Genomic DNA, 19,740 nt, shown 5'->3' with positions numbered 1-19,740 from the left:
ACAATGAGCATTCAGACCCGACTGGTGATTCCTGAGGGTGGCGGGGGAGGTGGAAGATCCGAGGACACCAGGAGAGTTTTTTACATTACACATCTCTGGGGACCCAGAACCCCAAAGTCGTCTCCTATAGTCTGGATCTGAAACATCTCACAAGCCCAAACTAAGCTGGACTTTGAGCGTGACTTGTAACTGCCTGATCAGAGAGGAACTGAGGACACACATCCAGAGGGAGGTGTGCTGCAAGGCAGGGTCCAAGGAGAAAAAGCCCTGCACTGGTCAAAACCCGATCAGCACCAAGGACAGCACCCCACCTGCTGGTGGAAAAGAGGGGGAGAGACCCCCAGCATTTTTAAAAAAGATTTATTTATTTCTCTCCCCTCCCCCGCCCTCAGTTGTCTGCTCTCTGTGTCCATTCGCTGTGTGTTCTTCTGTGACCACTTCCATCCTTATCAGCGGCACCGGGAATCTGTGTTTCTTTTTGCTGTGTCATCTTGTGTCAGCTCTCCGTGTGTGCCGCGCCATTCTTGGGCAGTCTGCACTTTCTTTGATGGAACAAAGGTTCTGAAGTTTCCTTGAAATTAACCATTTTATTTTGAGATAATTGTAGATTCACACACAGTTGTAAGAAATAATAAAGAAAAAAACCCACAAAAAAACAAGAGGTCCCCTGTATGCTTCACTCAGCTTCCCCTAAGTAGCTTACAGAACTACATTAACTATCCCAAACAGGACATTGACATGGATACATTCAAGATACGGATCATCCTTTCACAGTCACATTCACCTCCTCCTCTCCCCACCTCCTCCTTAGCTCATGGCAACTACTAACCTGTTCTCCCTTTCTATCGTTTGGCCGTGACAAGAATGTTATAAATGGAACCGTAAGTACGTAACCTTTAGGGAATGACTTTTTTCACTTAGTTTAATCCTCTGGAGATTCATCTGGTTGTTAAGATATCAATCATTTGTTCATTTTTATTATTGATTAGTATGCCATGGTATACATGCACCCCAGGTTTTTTTTAAAGATTTATTTATTTATTTAATTCCCCCCCTCCCCCGGTTGTCTGTTCTCTGTGTCTATTTGCTGCGTCTTGTTTCTTTTGTCCGCTTCTGTCGTCAGCGGCACGGGAAGTGTGGGCAGCGCCACTCCTGGGCAGGCTGCACTTTCTTTGGTGCTGGGCAGCTCTCCTTATGGGCGCACTCCTTGCGCATGGGGCTCCCCTGCACGGGGGACACCCCTGCGTGGCATGGCACTCATTGCACGCATCAGCACTGCGCATGGGCCAGCTCCACACGGGTCAAGGAGGCCCGGGGTTTGAACCACAGACCTCCCATGTGGTAGATGGACGCCCTAACCACTGGGCCAAGTCCGTTTCCCCACCCCAGTTTTTTAAACCATTCAATGGGTGAAGGACACCTGGGTTGCTTCCAGTTTGGGACCATTATGAATTAGCTATATAAACATTTGTATACAGACTCTTGCATGAACATATGCCTTCATTTCTCTGGGATAAGCGCCCAGGAGTACAACTGGTAGGTTGTATGGCAGTTGCATGTTTAGTTTTTTTAAGTAGCTGACAAACTGTTTTCCAGATTGGCCGTACCATTTTATAGTCTCACCAACAATGTATGAATGATCCAATATATCGGTATCCTCCAACATTTGATATTGTTGTTATTTTTGCTTTAGCCATTCTGATAGGTATATACTGATATCTCATTGTAGTTTTCATTTCCATTTCCCTAATGGCTATTGATGTTGAGCATTTTTTCATGTGTTTGCCATCCTATATCCTCTTCAGCGAAATATCTCTTCATGTATTTTGCCCCCTTTTAAAATGGGTTGTTCATGTTTTTACTGATGAGTTTTGAGAGTATTTCACATAGGATAGATACTAGTCCTTTGTTGGATACATGGTTTGCAAATAGCTGGTCTTTTTATCCTTGTAACAGGTTGACTTTCACAGAGCAAAAGTTTTTAATTTTAATGCGATCCAATTTATTAATTTTTCCTTTTATGGATCATGCTTTTGATGCCAAGTCTAAGATCTCTTTGCCTAGATTTAGAGCTCCCAAATTTTCTCCCATATTTCATTCAAAGATTTCATAGTTTTACAATTACATTTAAGCCCATAATTCATTTTGAGTTCATTTTTGTATAAGGGGTAAGACTTTGGTCAAGGTTCCTTTTTTCCCTATAGATTTCTTCCATTGAATTGCTTTTGGGCCTTTGTCAAAAATCAGGTGGGCATATTTGTATAGGTCTATTTCTGGGTTCTCTATTCTGTTCCATTGATCTATGTGTCTATCCCTCTACGAATATCACACAGCCTTTTTTTTTTTTTTTGTCTCACACAGTCTTGATTACTGTAGCTATATAATAAGTCTTGGGAAGCAGATGTGGCTCAACCAGTTGGGTACTCGTCTACCAATGGGACATCCTGGGTTTGGGCCCTGGTATCTCCTAAAGAAGATGAGCAGATGCCACACCTGCCACAATGAGCAGACACCTAAATGAGCACATGCCACAAGCCAGCAGACACCGCAGTCTGCAGGGAGCAGATGTGGCTCAGGCCACTGGGCATGTGCCTCCCTTGTGGGAGGTCCCACATTCGGTTCCCGGTGCCTCCTGGAGAAGGTGAGCAAATAGAGAGCAGACAGATGAGAACCATCTGGGGGAGAGGGGAATAAATAAAAAAGAATAATATAAAATAAATAAATAAATATTAAAGCATATATAATTATATAAAATAAGTCTTGAAGTCAGGTAGACTGATTCCTACCACTTTATTCTTTAAAAATTTTAAAAAAATCTTATTTAGTTTGTCTTTCCATATAAATTTTTGAAAAATCTTGTCCATATCTTCAAAAAATATTGACAGGGACTTGTGTTAAAACCATGTATCAATTTGGGGGAAACTGGCATCTTTTCTATGTTATCTCTAATACATGAACACTGCTTATCCCTTCATTTATTTAGATCTTTGATTTCTTTCATCAGACTTGAGTAGTTTTCAGCATACAAGTACTTTGCATGTTTTGTTAGATTTACACCTAACTTGAGGAGCAAATGTAGCTCAGTGGTTGAGCTTCTGCTTCCCATGTAGGAGGTTCTGGGTCCAACCCCCAGTACCTCCTAAAAAAAATTTACATCTAACTGTATTATTTCTTGAATGATTTTGAATGGTATTGTAGTTTTAATTTTGGTATCCACATGTTCATAGCTACCATATAGAAATACAATTGATTCTGTATGCTAATCTGTATCCTGTGACCTTGTTGAACCCTCTCCTTAGTTTTAGGAATTGTTTTGAAGATTGCTTGGGATTTTCTATTTAGACAATCATGTCATCTGCAAACACAACATGGTTTTATTTTTTCCTTCCCAACCTGTATGCTTTTTCTTTTCTTGCCTTATTTCATTAGTTAGAATTTCCAGCACTGTGTTGAATAAGACAGGTAAGAGTGGATACCCTTGTTTTGGTCCCAATCTTAGTGAAGAAGCATTCGATACTTCACCCTTAAGTATAATGTTATCTGAGTTGCCAGTTTTTAATAAATGTTCTGCCCTTGTTTTTCTGAGACTTTTTATCATGAATGGGTACTGAATTTTGTCAGGTGCTTTTTCTGTATCAATTGATATTATCACGTGTATTTTTGTTTAGCCTATTAATATCCTAGATTATACTGGTTGATTATTGAAAATTGAACCAGACTTACATCCCTAAAATAAATGCTACTGGTCAAGATGTATAATTCTTTTTATACTCCAACTATAATTTGTGATTTGTCTATTTCTCTTCTCAGTTTTATCAGTTTTTGCTTCACATATTTTGTAGCTGGGCTTTCTGGTGTGTACACATTTGAGATTGCTACATCTTCTTGGTGTTTTGACCTTTTTATCATTATATGATGTTCCTCTCTGTCTCTGGTAATTTTCTTTGCTTTGAAGTCTACTTTGTCTGATATTAATATAGCTACTCCTTCTTTCCTTTGATTAATTTTTGGATTATACATCTTTTTCCCATCATTTTCCTTTAACCTGCCTATATCATTATATCTGAAGTGAATTTCTTATAGACAGCATATAGTTGGGTCATGTTTTTAAATCTACCCTGCTAATCTCTGTCTTTTAATTGATAAATGTAGACCATTTGCATTTAATGTAATTATTGCTATGTTAAAACCCATTTCTCCTAACTCCCAGTTCAATGCTATTTCCGTAACAACACAGCACCTCTTCCCTCATGCCTATCTTATCTCTCCTGTCAGAATGCAAGCTCCTAGCCAAACACCAGGTCTATTTTTCCCTCTATTCACATGCTGCTCTGGATTATTGACTTTTCACATGAGAATGTCTTTATTTATTTCTCTAATAAGCAGACTATAAGTTTTCTGAGGGCAGAGACCAGACACACAGCTCATAATATATACAGTAGATGCTCAATGAAAAGTTGCCAATTGTTTTCCTTATAAAAGTCAATCATCAGGGAGTGGATGTGGCTCAAGCAGTTGAGCACTGGCTTACCACAAAGGAGGTCCCAGGTTTGGTTCCCAGTGTCTCCTAAAAACAAAAAACAAACAAACAAAAAAATCAACTCAGGGGAGTCAATGTGGCTCAAGGGCTGAGCAGTGGCTTCCCACATACAAGTTCCAGGGTTCAATCCCTGGCCCAGGAGCCTCAAAAAAAAAAAAGAAAAGTCAATTGTTGATATGTTTGCTAAGTACTGTATCCTGTTCCTCAAAGTAAGCTGGACCTGGAAGGCCCCTCAAGGATAGAGACAGATGGCATTTTCTGGGGGGAAAAAGGAAAAGTGGCTCAGTGGCTCACATGTAGGGAGAAGCAGGGTTTGCACTGTTCATATCACACCAGGAGGAATGTATTCATTTCCGGGAGGCAAAATAAGAGGAATTAGAATGAACGATTACGGTACTTCCAAGAAAGGTAACCCAGCATAAGACAGGACCAAAGAATCATCTTGTCATACTCCAGACTTCTTAACACTATGGCATAAGTGTCTGTCCTCCCCCCTCTCTAATCCTCCCCCTTTTTAAAAGATTTTTAAAAATTTTATTTTATTTATTCCCCCCCCCCCACTTGCTGCCTGCTCTCTGTGTCCACTTGCCATGTGTTCTCTTGTGTCCACTTGTCTTCTCTTCTCATCTTCTCTTTAGGAGGCACTGGGAACCAATACTGGGATCTCCAACGTGGGAGAGAGGCACCCAATTGCTTGAGCCACCTCAGCTCCCTGGTCTGCTGTGTCTCTCACTGTCTTTCCTCTGCATCTGCCTTTGTTGCATCATCTTGCTGCACCAGCTATCCATGGCACAGGCCGTTATCTCTCTACGATGCGAGACAGTCTCCTTTCACCAGGAGGCCCTGGGAATCAAATCTGGGCTTCCCATATGGTAGACAGGAATCCAATTGCTTGAGCCACATCCGCTTCTTTCTAATCTCCATTTAAACAGCAGCCATTCCCATCTTGGTCACTATTCTCAATCCTCAGTTCTAGCACAGTGCCTGACACACTGGCAGACTACAATGATTTGCTGATTGGATCAAGGGATAAAAGAACAAATTAATACACAAAGGAATGAACTAACCACAGTTAGAGAAATAGCTGGAGAAATGAGAATATTTAGCTTAAAAAGAAGACTTAAAATGTTTGGCCACTGGAGGAGAGACTAAGCAGCCATAGGCAATAAAGCTGGAGTTTTAAGAAAGTAGTTTGGAGCTGAATCAAAGAAAGACTTTTTTTTTTAATCAAATGGAGCTCCCAACAATGTCCTGGGGTGCCTCTGAAGCGGTGAGCTCCCCATTACTGGAAATGTCCAGCAGCTCAATAACCACATGTGGGGGTTCCTGTAAGGCAGGGTGAAGGTTGGATCAGGGGACCTCTGAGCTTCTCACCATCCTGAGACCTCATAATGGGAGGTCCACTTGTCTTTAGGGTTCACCTGAGATATGCTTATCTGTAGATTTGATGTGGTGATGGAGGTGAGAGGAGGAAAAGCTCAGCCTCTGGTGAGTTTCTACTAGAGGTGGAGCATGTGACAGTCATTCTAGTTGCTCATCAAAGAGTTCTGTTTTTTCCCCATTCCAGGCACTTAGTAGGATTGTATTTCTCAATGTGTTTATAGCTGGGTGGAACAAAGGACCGGGACACTGAATTGCCAATGTGAGATCCTCTAGAGCTCTTGTCCCTCTGTTACAACTAGTTAAGATGGCAACTGCTCCATAAGCTCCAGCCTAAGGTATTGCTTTAGGTTACTGACATTTGGGGTTGTTACTATAGGCTTTCCTGACCAATAGAGGGAGACAGACTTCACCTGTATGAAATGACCAGAGAACAATATAACAGCACACAGCCAAGGCTGGGCTGGACAGGACTTCCTGAGCCAAGGGATGACTGCATACAGACACCCCACATACACATTCGCCAGCCCCCACCACCCTGGTCACACCCACCAGGTGTGCTCTCTCCTGTCGCCCTAGAGGTATGCCCAGCGTAAAGCCTTTGCTGGCACCACTTCTTTCTGCAAAGCTCCCCCTCTTCCCTTGAGGCTATTTGACATCTTGCACATTCCTGGAGGCACAAATCTAGTCCCAGGCCCTTCAAGGCTTCTCCGTACAGCAGGGTCTTTGGAATGACAGCAGGACCTGAGGTTGGGACCTCACTATGGGGACCTTCTATGTCGTTAACCCATTTCTTTTTTTTTTTTAAAGATTTATTTATTTATTTATCTCCCCTCCCCCCCCCAGGTGTCTGCTCTCTGTGTCCATTTGCTGTGTGTTCTTCTGTGGCCGCTTCTATCCTTATCAGCGGCACCGGGAATCTGTGTCTCTTTTTGTTGCATCATCTTGTCAGCTCTCCGTGTGCGCAGTGCCATTCCTGGGCAGGCTGCACTTTCTTTCACGCTGGGTGGCTCTCCTTATGGGGGGTACTTCTTTCGCGTGGGGCTCCCCTATGCGGGGGACACCCCTGCGTGGCACAGCACTCCTTGTGCACATCAGCACTGTGCATGGGCCAGCTCCACACGGGTCAAGGAGGCCCAGGGTTTGAACTGCGGACCTCCCATGTGGTAGGCGGACGCCCTATCCACTGGGCCAAGTTTGATTCCCTTTGCCCCATTTCTTATTAACTAGCCTCCCCCTGACAACCAGGCAGAGGCCCGGAAGGCTCCTGCTCACATGGCTACTCAGGTCGCAGCAGGTGCTCCAAAACTGATGAACTGGAGAGCAGCACCACGAATAGGGAAAATGATCTTTCTCACATATCCACGGAAGCCACTTAAAAACCTAGGTACTTCCACAAAGATAGTATTTGTGCTAACGACTTTTAAAATTGGTACTGAACGCAAAACTGTAATTTATAGGACGGCACTAAGATGAGTGGCAGAAAAGTCCCTCGACCTCTTCCAGAGGTACCTGGGGTGTTTGAGGCTCTCCTCCTCCACCCACCACCAGTCATCCCTTGGCTCAGAGCCAACGTCAGCACCCATATGCCTAGGTGTCAGGTGTCAGGGTGGGCGGAGGTCAGTGGAGGAAACCGGAAAAGCCAGACCTGCTGCTGCTGTTAGCAGCTCTGGAGATCCAGCTGTCACTCCGTGGAGACACAGAAGGTGTGCAATGAAGGGGATTTCCAGAGAGGCTCAGTGACCTCTGCGTAGCTCAACACCTCACTTTGCAGAAGTGCCTGGGACGAGGGCCACACCTGAGTCAAAATCTGGTTCTCCTGACCCCTGGGCCAAAGCTCTTTTCACTCTCTCCTGATGCCTCAGTTTGCTCTTGGGGGTCAAAAAGGAGCAGAGGAAAGTGCCCTGCTCTCGCCATTCCAGGGAACGTGGGCTCATGGGGCACCGGCCAGGACTCACGGATGTCATTTCTGACACACCCCACATTTCCCAGGGTTCTAGGTGAACCCGCAGACAAGGAGGCGTGCTCCTTAGGTTCTTAGCACAGATTTCTTCACCTTGTTTAACAGGCAACACTGTCGACCAACAAATTGAAAAAACTTCAGTCAGCAAGTTCTTCCTAAGGTCTAACCAGAGTCTCTGCTGCTGTGGTGCTCATTAATTTCCTTTTCTTGGCACTTCTGAGCAAATGGAGAAGAGCTGCTCACTGCTGACCTCATACAACCTTTCACATGTTTTAAGTTCTCTCTCTTGAATGCTAAAACCCATGCCAGTACCTGGCAATGTTTTCTTAATGTACTGCTGTTGCACTCTCTCATTTCAGGAGCTTTCCTCTTGACTGTCTCCATGCATTTCCCTTATTACAATAAAAAGCTGGAAACTGAACTCCAACATCCTATCTAAATGACATGTGATGGACAAGCTCTCTGGAAAAGTGGCTTCTCGGATGCCAAATAATCCAAAATCCAGATCTATCCCAATTGCTGCAGGTGGGTGGGCCCCTCTGGACTTGCGCAGCCCACTTCTTGGCCCCACCCTTCCAGCTCATGGAACCCAGCCTATCCCAGTTTGCCTCAACGTGGCCCCTCCGAAAGGGTTCAGAGAAAGCAAGTGATTTTATTGTTGTTGTTTTTAAGATGAACTGAAATAACACAGATATTATTTGTTGCAGATAAACAAATGCCGCATGTGCCCAATCCCCAAACAGTGCCTGCAGGTGGGCTCCTCACGAGGGGCCATGGTCTGTGACCCACCCACAGAGCCCCCCAGACAGACAGCAGGGCCTCTGCATCCAGGGCATGGTGTGGCCAAGGTGGAGGGAGTCAGGGGCGCAGCCACCGCAGTCTCAAGTTAGCCTCAGTTTCCGCCTCAGAACTCCCCCACTGGTGAAGGTAGGTTGGTTGAGTTTCCTCATCCTCCCAGCGGCCGTCAGAATGCACAGCCAAGCGGAAGTGGCCAGATGAAAGGGTGCCCTTGGGCATGACTGCCAAGGACGGGGCTGACCCGGGCCAGCTCAGTGCAGTCACGGGCGTGGTTCTTGAGCACCTGCTGTGAGCGAGGCTCTGGGCTCGGGGCAGTGAGGGATGCAGGGCCAGCCCCAGTGCCCACCGTAAGGTCAGTGAGCTGGTGAAGGGTTCGGCAGATGTGCCTGGAACACCTTGACCCCAAGAGTGAGGGTGTCGGCCTGGAGGAGGGGGGCGGCAGGGGGCCAGCCGGGCACGTCACAGGGCTGATGGGAGTCCCTGAGAGCCGGTCCTGCCCTCTTGTGTCGGGTGAACCAGGCTGAAGGGAGGCTGGAAGGATGGGGGGGCCCAGCATCCTGTCAGGGCTGAGCCCAGCAAATGCTCTCAACACCACACAGCTCCCTGGTCCTGCCTCCGTCAGCAAGTCCATCCAGGACAGGCTTTTTTTTGGGACACGGTCACTTATGGGGGGCTGCCAGCTTTGGATTCCTCTAGCAGGGGACACAGGATGGCTGCTTCGTGCAGGGAAATGGGAAGCTCCAGGATGAGGCTCAGGGGTGACGGGTGCTCCCATGGCTGGAGAATGGGCGTGGGCAGGAACCCTCATGGGCCCCAAAGCCAAGGCCACACCCTAGAGAGGGCAGAGCAGAGGGACAGGAGCCTGCGCGGGGGCACTCGCCCAGGCTATGAACAAGAGAGAAATAAGCTTCCATCTTGTGTGGGCCACTCTGAACCCTCCTTTCATCACTGAAACAAGCTGCTCCTGAGCTCAGGTGACCCACTTTACCCTCAGGCCCAGGCACTCCTGCCTCCCGTGCAGAATGGTGTCCAGTGCTGGCGTTCTACCCTTGACCACCAGCCAGCAAGGTCCGACTCGATCCCACCTCCTCCATGCAGCCTGCCCAGGCTTCTTTATTTTTTTATTTTTTGAGGTTCCATGGACTGGGGGTTGAACCCGGGACCTTGTATGAAGGAAGCAGGTGCTCAACCACCAGCACATCAGCTCCCCTGAGTTGGTTTTTCATGTGTTTTGCTTGTTGTTGTTTTTTTAGGAGGCACCAGGACCTGAACCCAAGACCTCCCATGTGGGAAGCAGGCACTCAGCTGCTTGAGCCACATCTGCTCCCACGCCCAGGCTTCTTAACTCTGGGGCACTGGGCCCTGAGCCCTGCACTGGGTGTTCTTTCGGCACATGCACCTTGTCCTTCTAGCTAAATGGTGAGTCCCGGACGGCAGGCTGAGCACCAGGCTCTACAGACCCTCCCCGGCTGATGAATCCATGAGCTCTTTGGGTTTCTGAAGCCTCTTGGCTCTAAGCAGCTTCACAGAGCATGCGGCGTGAGCCTACCAGGACTCAGGCTGACCCGCCTCCGGACATGCGCTCCCAGCCAACTTTGCACACATGGAGGCTGCAGGCCCTGCCTCCAAACCAACCAGCGCCCCAAGCCCGTGGGCTGCATGGGGCTCTGGCCTCTCCCCGCTTCTCTGCAGCTGACATCACTCCTTGCCTCCCCTTGCAACGGATCAGGTGGATGCCAGGGGTTGGGGCTGGGGGGAATGCCAATGGCCCCACCGCCCAGAGGAGACCCTCCCAAGGAGTCCTCTTCCTCCAGCACAACAAGGAAGCAGGTGAGTTTATGTTCCGAGGCCCCACCTCCAGCCTCCTGGGGCCCCTCCCCTACAGTGAACTCCGTCCACCCACCTGCCACTGAGCATCTGACAATTTCATCTCCAAATTCCGTCGCACTGCATGTTGTCTCATCCGGCTACCCCTGAACTGACAGCCCAGCTGCTTCCTGAAGGTAGGAATGGGGTCCAGCTGGTCCTAGCAGGGCCAGGGTGCCAGGTCAGGGAAGCGCCCACACAGAACACCCACTGGGAGGCCATCCCAAGCCCTGTCCCTCCGCCCACCTTACCTGGTCAACTCGCCACCCACCTGCTCCAGGGCTGAAGGAGGCTGTGAAAGGACAGCCCAGGGCAGGGGAGGCAGAGGGGGCGAGCAGAAGGATAACCTGTTCTCCACCCGGGACCCCATGAGGAGTGATGGACCAGAGGGAAAGGGCTGGGAGAGGAGGCGCAGAAAAGGTGGAGGAGGGGGAGAAGACAGGGCCCTCTGCAGGAAGCTCCAGGTGCAGGCACCTACTGACCAAATAACACAGAGCTGATATTTTGGTCTCTAGCTTACGGGCCTCCTCTGTCCCCCATCTGGGAACTTCGACCCTTCCCTGGAATCCTCTCAGGTTCTTGTTCCCCCACATGCAAGTCTGCCTTTGATATATAAGAGTTAGAGGAATCTTCATACAGGAAATCCCAGAGTAACTGGTAGAAACCAGAGGCTGTTTCCTGACGCCAAGCCTTAGGCCAAGAACTGGAGGGCTTTGAGGAGTACGAAACTGGTCCCTGGCCAAGGAGGTGGCAGTCCAGTGGCAGATGCCAAGACCTCCCAGACGGATCTACGAGAGCGAGGCAAGGTGCAAGTGCCAAATGCAGGAGCAGACAAGCAGCCCTCTGGGATCCCTGCAGACCTGAGACCCAGGTTCAAGTCCCAGCTTGGTCCAGGCGGGACACCTCCAGGGGCCTCCGTTTCCTCATCTCTAAGTGGCGGGGAGAAGCAGAAGAACCCTCAGGGCCATCGAGGCTCCTTCTGGTTTTCCTACGAGGAGGCTGAGGCCTGGGAGGACGGGACTTGCCAGCACGTTTGTGGCCGAGTGGAAATTAGAGCCTGGGCCTCCTGCCGCCCCGACCAGGGCTCTGATCATGCCCCGCCCCTTTTTAAATTTATTTATTTCTCTCCCTTCCCCCCCTCTCCCTCTCGTTGTCTGCTCTCTGTGTCCTTTCACTGTGTGTTCTTCTGTGTCCCCTTGCATTCTTGTCTGACACCTGGAATCTGTGTCTCTTTTCGTTGCATCATCTTGCTGCATCAGCTCTCCGTGTGTGTGGCGCCACTCCTGGGCAGGCTGTGCTTTTTTCCGCACTGGGTGGCTCTCCTTGAGGGGCGCACTCCTTGCACGTGGGGCTCCCCTACGCTGGGATACCCCTGCGTGGCACAGCACTCCTTGCGCGCATCAGCACTGCGCGTGGGCCAGCTCACCGCACGGGTCAGGAGGCCCTGGGTTTGAAGTCTGGACCTCCCGTGTGGTAGGTGGACACTGTATCAGTTGAGTCAAATACGCTTCCCCATGCCCCTATTTAACCCGACAAACACACTTCTTGTAAGGGGAGAAAGTTGCCCAGGGCAGCTCTGCCTGCACACCACAGTGTGGCCCAGCCCTGCAGCCAGGAAAGGTGTCAGAGCAGAGCTGCTGACCATCTTCCCCCAGGACAGAAAAGAGAAGGGCTGGTTGCAGCAGCATGTGGGGCTGAAGTCGGACAGCAGCCAGAGGTCCCGGGCCATGTGGGAATGCAGCTGCTTTAAAATCAGGAGCACTCTATCGAGCAGCCCTGGACAGGCTCCTCTCAGCTCTCTGGACAGGCACAGCCTGAGGCTGGGCTGGGGATGAGTGGTCCATTTTCCAGCCTTCTAATCCCACCACCTCTCACAGGCAGGGATGAGGTATCAGCGAGAGCAGCTGGACATGGGGGGAGGAGGGGGCCTATGGAGGAGGGGAGGCGGGCAAGGGGTCACCCAGTGATGGCCCTCGACGAGCAGCTGCTTCCCTCCCCTCCCAGCTGCACCACCCCCACGGGGGGCCCCTCGGCATCTCACAGGCAAGCAGGAGTGGTGGAAGCAGTGGCTGCAGCCCAGCGCCCGCACAGGTGGTCAGGGGAAAAGGGGCAGGTCCCTTCTGGGCCCTCTGCAGACCTGGGTCAGAACTGGTCTCCAAAGCCCCCTCCAGCACCCAAATCCCAGAAGTCCATTGTTTATGAGATTCATCAATGGCGACGTGGGAACCTCCAGTTCATTCATTTCACTGCTGTATAATATTCCACTGTAAGGCCATGCCACAGATCATGTATCTATTCTGTTCTCAATGGACATTTGGGTTGTTTCCAGATTTTTACTATAAACAATGCTGTTACTGAAAAAAAAATCTTATGACTCCAGGTATTCAGAGGAGTGAGAGTTTCGCTGTAGTCTGGGTATTTGAGGAGAACTTTCCAGAGGGGCAGGCTGCACCCACCACCCTGCTCTCTCAACGTTACCACCTGTCAGGAGTGCCATCGTGGGCTAGCCCAGGAACCCAGAGAAACAAGACCCATGACACCCCAGGAGCTGGAGCTGGTTCCTACCTGCTGTGGGGGGGCTCGCCCTCGGGAGAAGGCACAGCCGCTGTCCAGCCGCTCACTGCAGTCCGCTGTCCACTGCAGGGGAGGAAAGGAGTGGTCAGTGACGGCAGGACACACGGGCTCCCCCTCCCCGGCCTCCCAGGCATGGCTCTGCCCTCCTGCAGAAGAGCTGGCTCTGCCAGTATCAAATCGCACTCAGATGTTTCCAGGGCAAATCCTTCCCTGCCAGCAGGTCCGGGCACCCGCCTTCTTCCTCACCTAAGACCACCACGGTGATGAAGCGCCGGCTGCATTCCCAGTCAGCCAGACGTGGCGTGGGACTCTTCTGAGCTTTGGAAAACCAGCAGCACGTCTGGCTGCCTGATCTAGCTGCAGTGTCCAGGGGTATGCAGCGCTGTGGCTGGAGCTAGGGGGGAGGCTTGGGTGTGTCCATCCTCCTGTGTGCCCAGCTCCGAGACAACAGACCTGCATGGTGACAGGATGGCCTGGCATCGGGGGACAGCCCCAGGCTGGCGGTGAGGAGCCCAGCTGGAGTCCAGTCCATCGCTCATCCTGGGGGGGCTCAGAGGGCTGATGCACCCCAACAAAGGGTCTGACAACCACCTGCGGGAGGATCCCCCAGGATCTGCTCCTTGGAGTGCCCTGGGCCCCATCCCACCCACTGAATCAGTCTGAGGGCGGGACCTGAGAATCAGCATTTTGACAAGCTCCCCAAGTGATCCACCAGGAGTCTGAGAGGCACCGAAAGCCATGTGCTCTCCCAGGCCTCATTCCTCATCCATGAAAGAGGGGCAGCGCTGCTGGGCCGCTCTCCCAGGCTGAGGCACAGAACACTGCAAATGGTAAAAACACGGTGTATACCAAGCAGTAGCTGCAGTGTGACTCCTCCTCCATGCAGTGCCATCTAGGTATACAGTGGGGTTGGATTATTGCGTTAAACGTTAGCTAGTCTCGGGCTAACATTCTGAACATTGACCTTGGCCTAAACTCAGTGATAGAGAAAAAGCAGAGAGAGCCCAGTCCACGTGCCTGGTCACAAATGCGAGGGTGTGTGCCCAGCTCCAGCCAGCACAGTCCTGGTTTTCTAAAGCCTCGTCTAGACACACCCTCTGACGGTGGGTCAAGGACTTGACCTTTGCACGGAGTTTCATTACAGTGTTGAAGCACAAGGCAGGGACAAGAGTGCTCTGCAGCAGGGCTGTCCAGGGGAAATGAAACGAGAGCCGCAAAGAGGAGTCACCTGTGCGGTGTGAAATGTCCTGGTAGCCGGATTTTAAAACCATACAAAGAAATAGGTGAAATTAATTTTACTGATGTGTTTTATTGAGCCCAATATATTCCAAGTATGAGCACTTCAGCATGTAATCAATATTAAAATGATTAATGGGATTGTTTACTCTTGTTTTGCCCTCCTAAATCCTGAAATCCACTTGCAGTAGTTCTCCGTCTGGAGGAGCTGCAAGTCAAGTGCTCAAGGGCCACGTGTGGCCGCCATATGGGGCAGAATATGGCAAAGGCAGGGCTCTGGGCTGGGGCACGTCTGCCTCTTGCCTGTTTCTGCTCTCAGCTGCAGAGGGGCTGGCCCCTGCCACCCCCAGGCCCTGGCTCCTGGGTCCGCTGGCTTCTGGCTGGACTCGCCCAATGGGAGACAGGAAGAGGAGAGGAGAGAAGACGGAGTTTCTCCCTCCGCCTGGGCCTCTGCTGCTCCATGCAGGGACGGGGCCTCCTTCGTGGCCCCGGGCCCCACCTGCCTGTTCTGCTGCGGGACTTGATCCCGGGGCTCCTCCTCCTGCCTCCGCCCTCTAGGTGGTGCCGGCTTCCTCTGGCCGCTCTCTCTGGATTCTCCAGCCTCTCAGCTCTTTCGTCATCTGGGTAACCAATTTCCAGGACTAAAGTCCCCATTTGGACATGTGCAGTCTCAAAGTATCTCCCCCCAAATCGTAATTCATTTCAAAAGGAAAATTAGTAACTTTACGGTGGGGAAACCCATCAGACAGCACCTCCGCCAGGAGTCAAGGGCATGTCATCGGTAATAAAACATAAAAGCTCCAGGCACTCCCTGGCATAATGCACTGAGGACACATCACTTCTTCCCCAAAATGCTGAACCTCTGTCTAATCACGAGGAAATAGCAGGCAATCCAAGCAGGGGGACATTCTACAAAATAACTGACCAGTACTCTTCAGAAGGGTCAAGGTCATGAACGGCAAGGAAAGACCAAGAAATTGTCACAGACTGGAGGAGAATTAAGAGATGACAACTAAATGGAAATTCAGATCTCAGAACAGGAAAATGACATTAGTGGGAAAACTGGTGAAATCCAAATAAAGTTTCTAGTTAATAGTATTGTACCAAATGTTAATTTCTTAGTTCAGATAATTGTATTATGACTACGTAAGATGTTAAAATTAGGAGAAGCTGGGTGATAGATGTATGGGAACACTTGGCACTATTTTGGTACCTTTGTAATAAATCTAAAATTATTTCAAAATAAAGAAATGTATCTCTCCATATGTCTATAGATAGATCACTGTCTAAGCTATTGTTTTTTTTCCAGGCACTGGGGCTGGGTATTGAACCCAGGACCTCGTATGTGGGAAGCTGGCACTCAACCACTGAGTCACACAGGCTCCCAAAGCTACTGTTAAATGAAAATCTCTCTGCTTTCCACACTTGGAGTGGTTTCTTCTTTCCTGGCTGAGCCTAGCTGACAGGGTGGGAGACAGCCAAGGCACACAGTGACCAGGGGAGGCTTCTCCCTTCCCAGGCATCCCAAACTCTCCAACTGCAGCTGTCTAGTGCAGACTCGGCACTCCTGGGCAGGGACGGGTGGGCCAGCAGGGTCCCGGGAGGGCGGGCTGGGAGCCGAGACAGTGCCTCCCCACAAGCAAGAGTGCAGCAGGGCGGAGGTACCCTGCAAGCTGCCCGTCCCGCTTCACTTTCAGAGAGCAGGCCCAAGCTCCCACATCACCACTCTGCTTTGTCCAACTTCAGGTCTGCCAATGAAAGGACACACCCCGGGTCCCTGCTGTGGGGGCCCCCAACAAAGAGCTTCAGATTCACCAGAGGAGAGTGGATAATACCATCAGGCAGGGGAGCAGGTGGCGGCTCAGCAGGCGCGGGCCTGCGGCAGGGGTACTAGGGAAGTCTCCGTGGACGTGGCGGCACCAGGCAGGCAGGGAAGGAGATGAGCGGCCCAGAAGTTCTGGAGAAGAGTGGGCCCCAGCACACAACAGGGGCAGTGGAGGAGAAGGCCGGACCACGACCAGCCTCAGAACAGGCCGGGGTCAGCACGACTGGCAGGCCGCAGAGGTTAGACTTTCCCTTCGGGCAGGAAGGCTTCTGTTAGGGAAGGGCCTGTCACAGCTGTGCTACCGGAAGGCTGAGCTCGCCCCGTGGGCATCGAGACAGACATGAAGAAATGGATCTACGAGCATGGAGCAGACAAGCAGCAGGGACTCTGCTCCCAGATCTGGCTTCTTTCTCCCTGTCCTGCAGCCACCACCTCCTGCCTCCCCTTTGTCTAGTTCTACAACAGGCTTTTCTGAGCCTCTGCCTGAAAATTTCTGGATACAGTCCCTCCCTGGAAGCCGGCCTGATCTGTATGAGGTGATTCTAGAAGCAAAAGAATCCTCTTCTAAGCCCACCACAGCCTCCTGCCTAAAATCTCCCCCGTGTGGCCCTTCTCCTTCAAGGTCAACTGGCTCGCAGCTTTGAGCCTCATCAGGATGTAAGTCCTGAGAGGTGAGGGTGGGGTCACACTTAAAAAGGTGATCAAACAGAAAGAGGCAGCCATAGCAGAAGATTTTTAGGGGAGTGGAAGTGGCTCAAGTGGTTGAGCACCTGCTTCCCACAGGGAGGTCATGGGTTCAGTTCCCGGTGCCTCCTAAAGCAAAAAAACAAACAAAAAAACCAATTCAGGTGAGCCGATGTGGCTCAGTGGTTGAGTGCCAGCTTCCCACTTACAAGGTCCTGGGTTCAATCCCCGGCCCCAGTACCTCAAAAAAAAATTTTTTTTTACATGTGGAATGATGAGTATCAAGTCTTGAGATTTACATGTAGCTGTTATAATGTCTTTCTTCATTTTAAAATATGAAACAAATATGGTACTGGGTTAAGATTTAATAAACAAGATGTTTATTCTAATATTGTCTGGTTTTACTAGTACATTTAAAGTATTTTCCAATAAAATTAATTAAAATACATTATCAGTCATTTGCACTCAGGCTGGACAGTATTTTTATGAACAGACTCTGGATGGGCAGAGGAGACCACGAGACTGAGCATTACAGGGGAGGACGGAAAAGAAAAAGCACAGCAGGGAGACTGGGGTGCAAAAGATAACCGAGCCCACTTTCCAGTGCCGGCGAAAGACCCTCCAGGGGCTTGCCCTGCCAGACAGCAAAGCAGTCCAAGCCTAACAAGGAAATCAAGACACAGAGCTTGTCCACAAACAACGTCACGTACAAGCGGGACTTAGACTATGAAAGGAGAGTGTTTTCAATTGGGGGGAAAGGGGAGACTCATCAATAAATTCACGGTATCAAGGAAAAAAAGCTTATACATTCCTGCCTCACACTATCTGTGGGAAACAAATTCCAGGTTGATTAAAATCCAAGACACAAATTTAAAACTACATTAAAGTGGCAGGTGTGGGGAGTGGGGCATATGGGAAACCTTTATATTTTTTTATGTAACATTTTATGTAATCTAAGAATCTTTGAAAAAATAAATTAAAAATGTATTTTAAAAAACTACATTAAAATTTAAAACTCCTGTGCGGGACAAAATTAAAGACAAATGACAGACTTCTGATAATATATAATGAACAAAGGACTAATTACCAGAATATAGAAGGATTTCATTAAAGCTAGGTGCTATTCAAAGTTCTTTATATATATTAACATTTACACTTCACAGCAACCTAAGTGCTTTTACTATTGCTACTTTGCAAACATGGAAACTGAGGCAGGGGGGGTTAAGTGACTTTTCCAGGTTAAGACAAAAAGCAGCAGGATGAGCAAAGAGCATAAATAGGTATTAATTGGAAGAGCCAATAAAAATGACTGGTCCTAAATGTGTCGTGTGATCTTGTACTAGACACTGAACCAAATTTTTTTTAACTCCAAAGGATATTATTGGGGGTAATGGTGAAATATAAGATCTGTAGATTAAATAATAGTATTCTATTGATATTATTTCCTGCACTGTGATTATGTAGGAGAATGACCTTGTTCTTAGGATACATGCATTGAGTGTTTAGGGATAAAAGGGTAAAAGATTACTCTCAAATAGTTCAGGGAAAGCTTACACATGCGCACACACACACAGAGAAAGCAAATGTGGTAAAATGTTAACAATTCAAGAATCAGGGTAAAAGATATGCAGGAATTCTTTGTAGGCTGTAATATTTACATATGTCTGAAACTATTTCAGAATGAAAAATTATTTTAAAAGTCATCTTAACCAAAAGGGTATTAGAACCCTCATCCCTTGCTCTGCCACTTACTCTATGACCTTGGGCAAGTCACTTCATCTCCAAAACTCAGTTTCTCCACCTGCAAGAACCTACCAATAGAGAAAAGTGAAGTGTATGGCACCTGGAGCCAGACTATCTGGTTCAAACCCTAGTCTTGCTACATACTTGCTGTGTGACCTTGGGCAACTTATTAAACCTCTCTGTGCCTTTGTTTCCACCCCTTACCCTCTTTTATTTTAAGGAGGTATCTGGGATTGAACCTATAACCTTGTACATGGGAAGCAGGCACTTTTTGTAGATGACATTGGCTTTTCTACACAGAAAAACATGCTGTTTGTGAAAAAACAATATATATATATGTATCTATTAGGAGGTACTGGGAATTGAACCCAGGACCTTGTAAATGGGAAGCAGGCGTTCAACCACTTAAGCTACATCTGCTCCCTCCTCCCTTTTAAAATGATGCTAATAACAGCATCTTCTTTATAGAGTTGTTACAAAAAATAAATGAGTTAAAATGTGAGAAATATTAAAACAGACTCCTTTATTAGTTCCTCCTCAACCTCTTAATTTAGGGCTCAATCCTTGACCCTCTTCTTGGAATTAACTCCCTGGGCTTAAAACACCATCCATACACTGACGAATGACAAACAGAGCTCTCAGCTTGTTCCCTTCTCTGAATGCCACCTTGCACATCTAACTGCTGGATCGACGTCTATGCTAAGGTACCTGATACTATCTTAAACGTTTGTGTCCAAAACTGAACGTTTGATCTTTGCTCCCCAAAGCTGCTTTCCTGGCGTTTACTGCATCTCTGCAGAAGATAGAGTTCTGGCAACTCTATCGTTCCAGTTGCTCAGGCCAAAATCCTCAGGGTCCTTCATTAGAAAGTCGTGTTGTCTGTACTTTCAAAGCGTATCTAGAGCCTGCCTGCATCTCATCACTCCCAAGCCACCCTCACCTCTCCCCTGGACCAATGAAATAGCTTCCTGGTCTCCTGCCTAATCTCAATACAGCAGCCAGAGTGACCCTATTTAAACTTCCTTTGCCCCAAATCCTCTAGATCGTCCAGAGTTCTCACCAGAGCCTACAGGACCTACTGGCTCAACTACTGCACCCCTCTTGCTCACTCTGCTCCAGCCAGACCGGCCT

At 48.8% G+C, this 19,740-nt stretch overlaps 1 protein-coding gene across 28 annotated transcripts in view; it reads right to left on the bottom strand.

The window, feature by feature from the left end:
- Nucleotides 1-19,740, bottom strand: part of CTIF (cap binding complex dependent translation initiation factor) — a 313,540-nt gene that overhangs the window by 207,789 nt on the left and 86,011 nt on the right. For 16 of the 28 annotated variants that reach the window (XM_058277674.1, XM_058277661.1, XM_058277662.1 and 13 more), the window contains one exon: nt 13,113-13,184. In XM_058277674.1, coding sequence (XP_058133657.1) covers nt 13,113-13,184 — 72 coding nt within the window. Of the gene's footprint in view, nt 1-4,531; nt 4,568-13,112; nt 13,185-19,740 lie in introns of all 28 variants that reach the window. The other 12 variants (XM_058277654.2, XM_058277650.1, XM_058277669.1 and 9 more) reach the window with 1 other exon arrangement.

The sequence above is a fragment of the Dasypus novemcinctus genome, chromosome 16 (genome assembly GCF_030445035.2).
Source record: "Dasypus novemcinctus isolate mDasNov1 chromosome 16, mDasNov1.1.hap2, whole genome shotgun sequence".
NCBI lineage: Eukaryota > Metazoa > Chordata > Mammalia > Cingulata > Dasypodidae > Dasypus > Dasypus novemcinctus.
The sequence above is the reverse complement of the archived record's forward strand: the minus strand, read 5'-3'. Positions and strand labels throughout refer to the sequence as shown.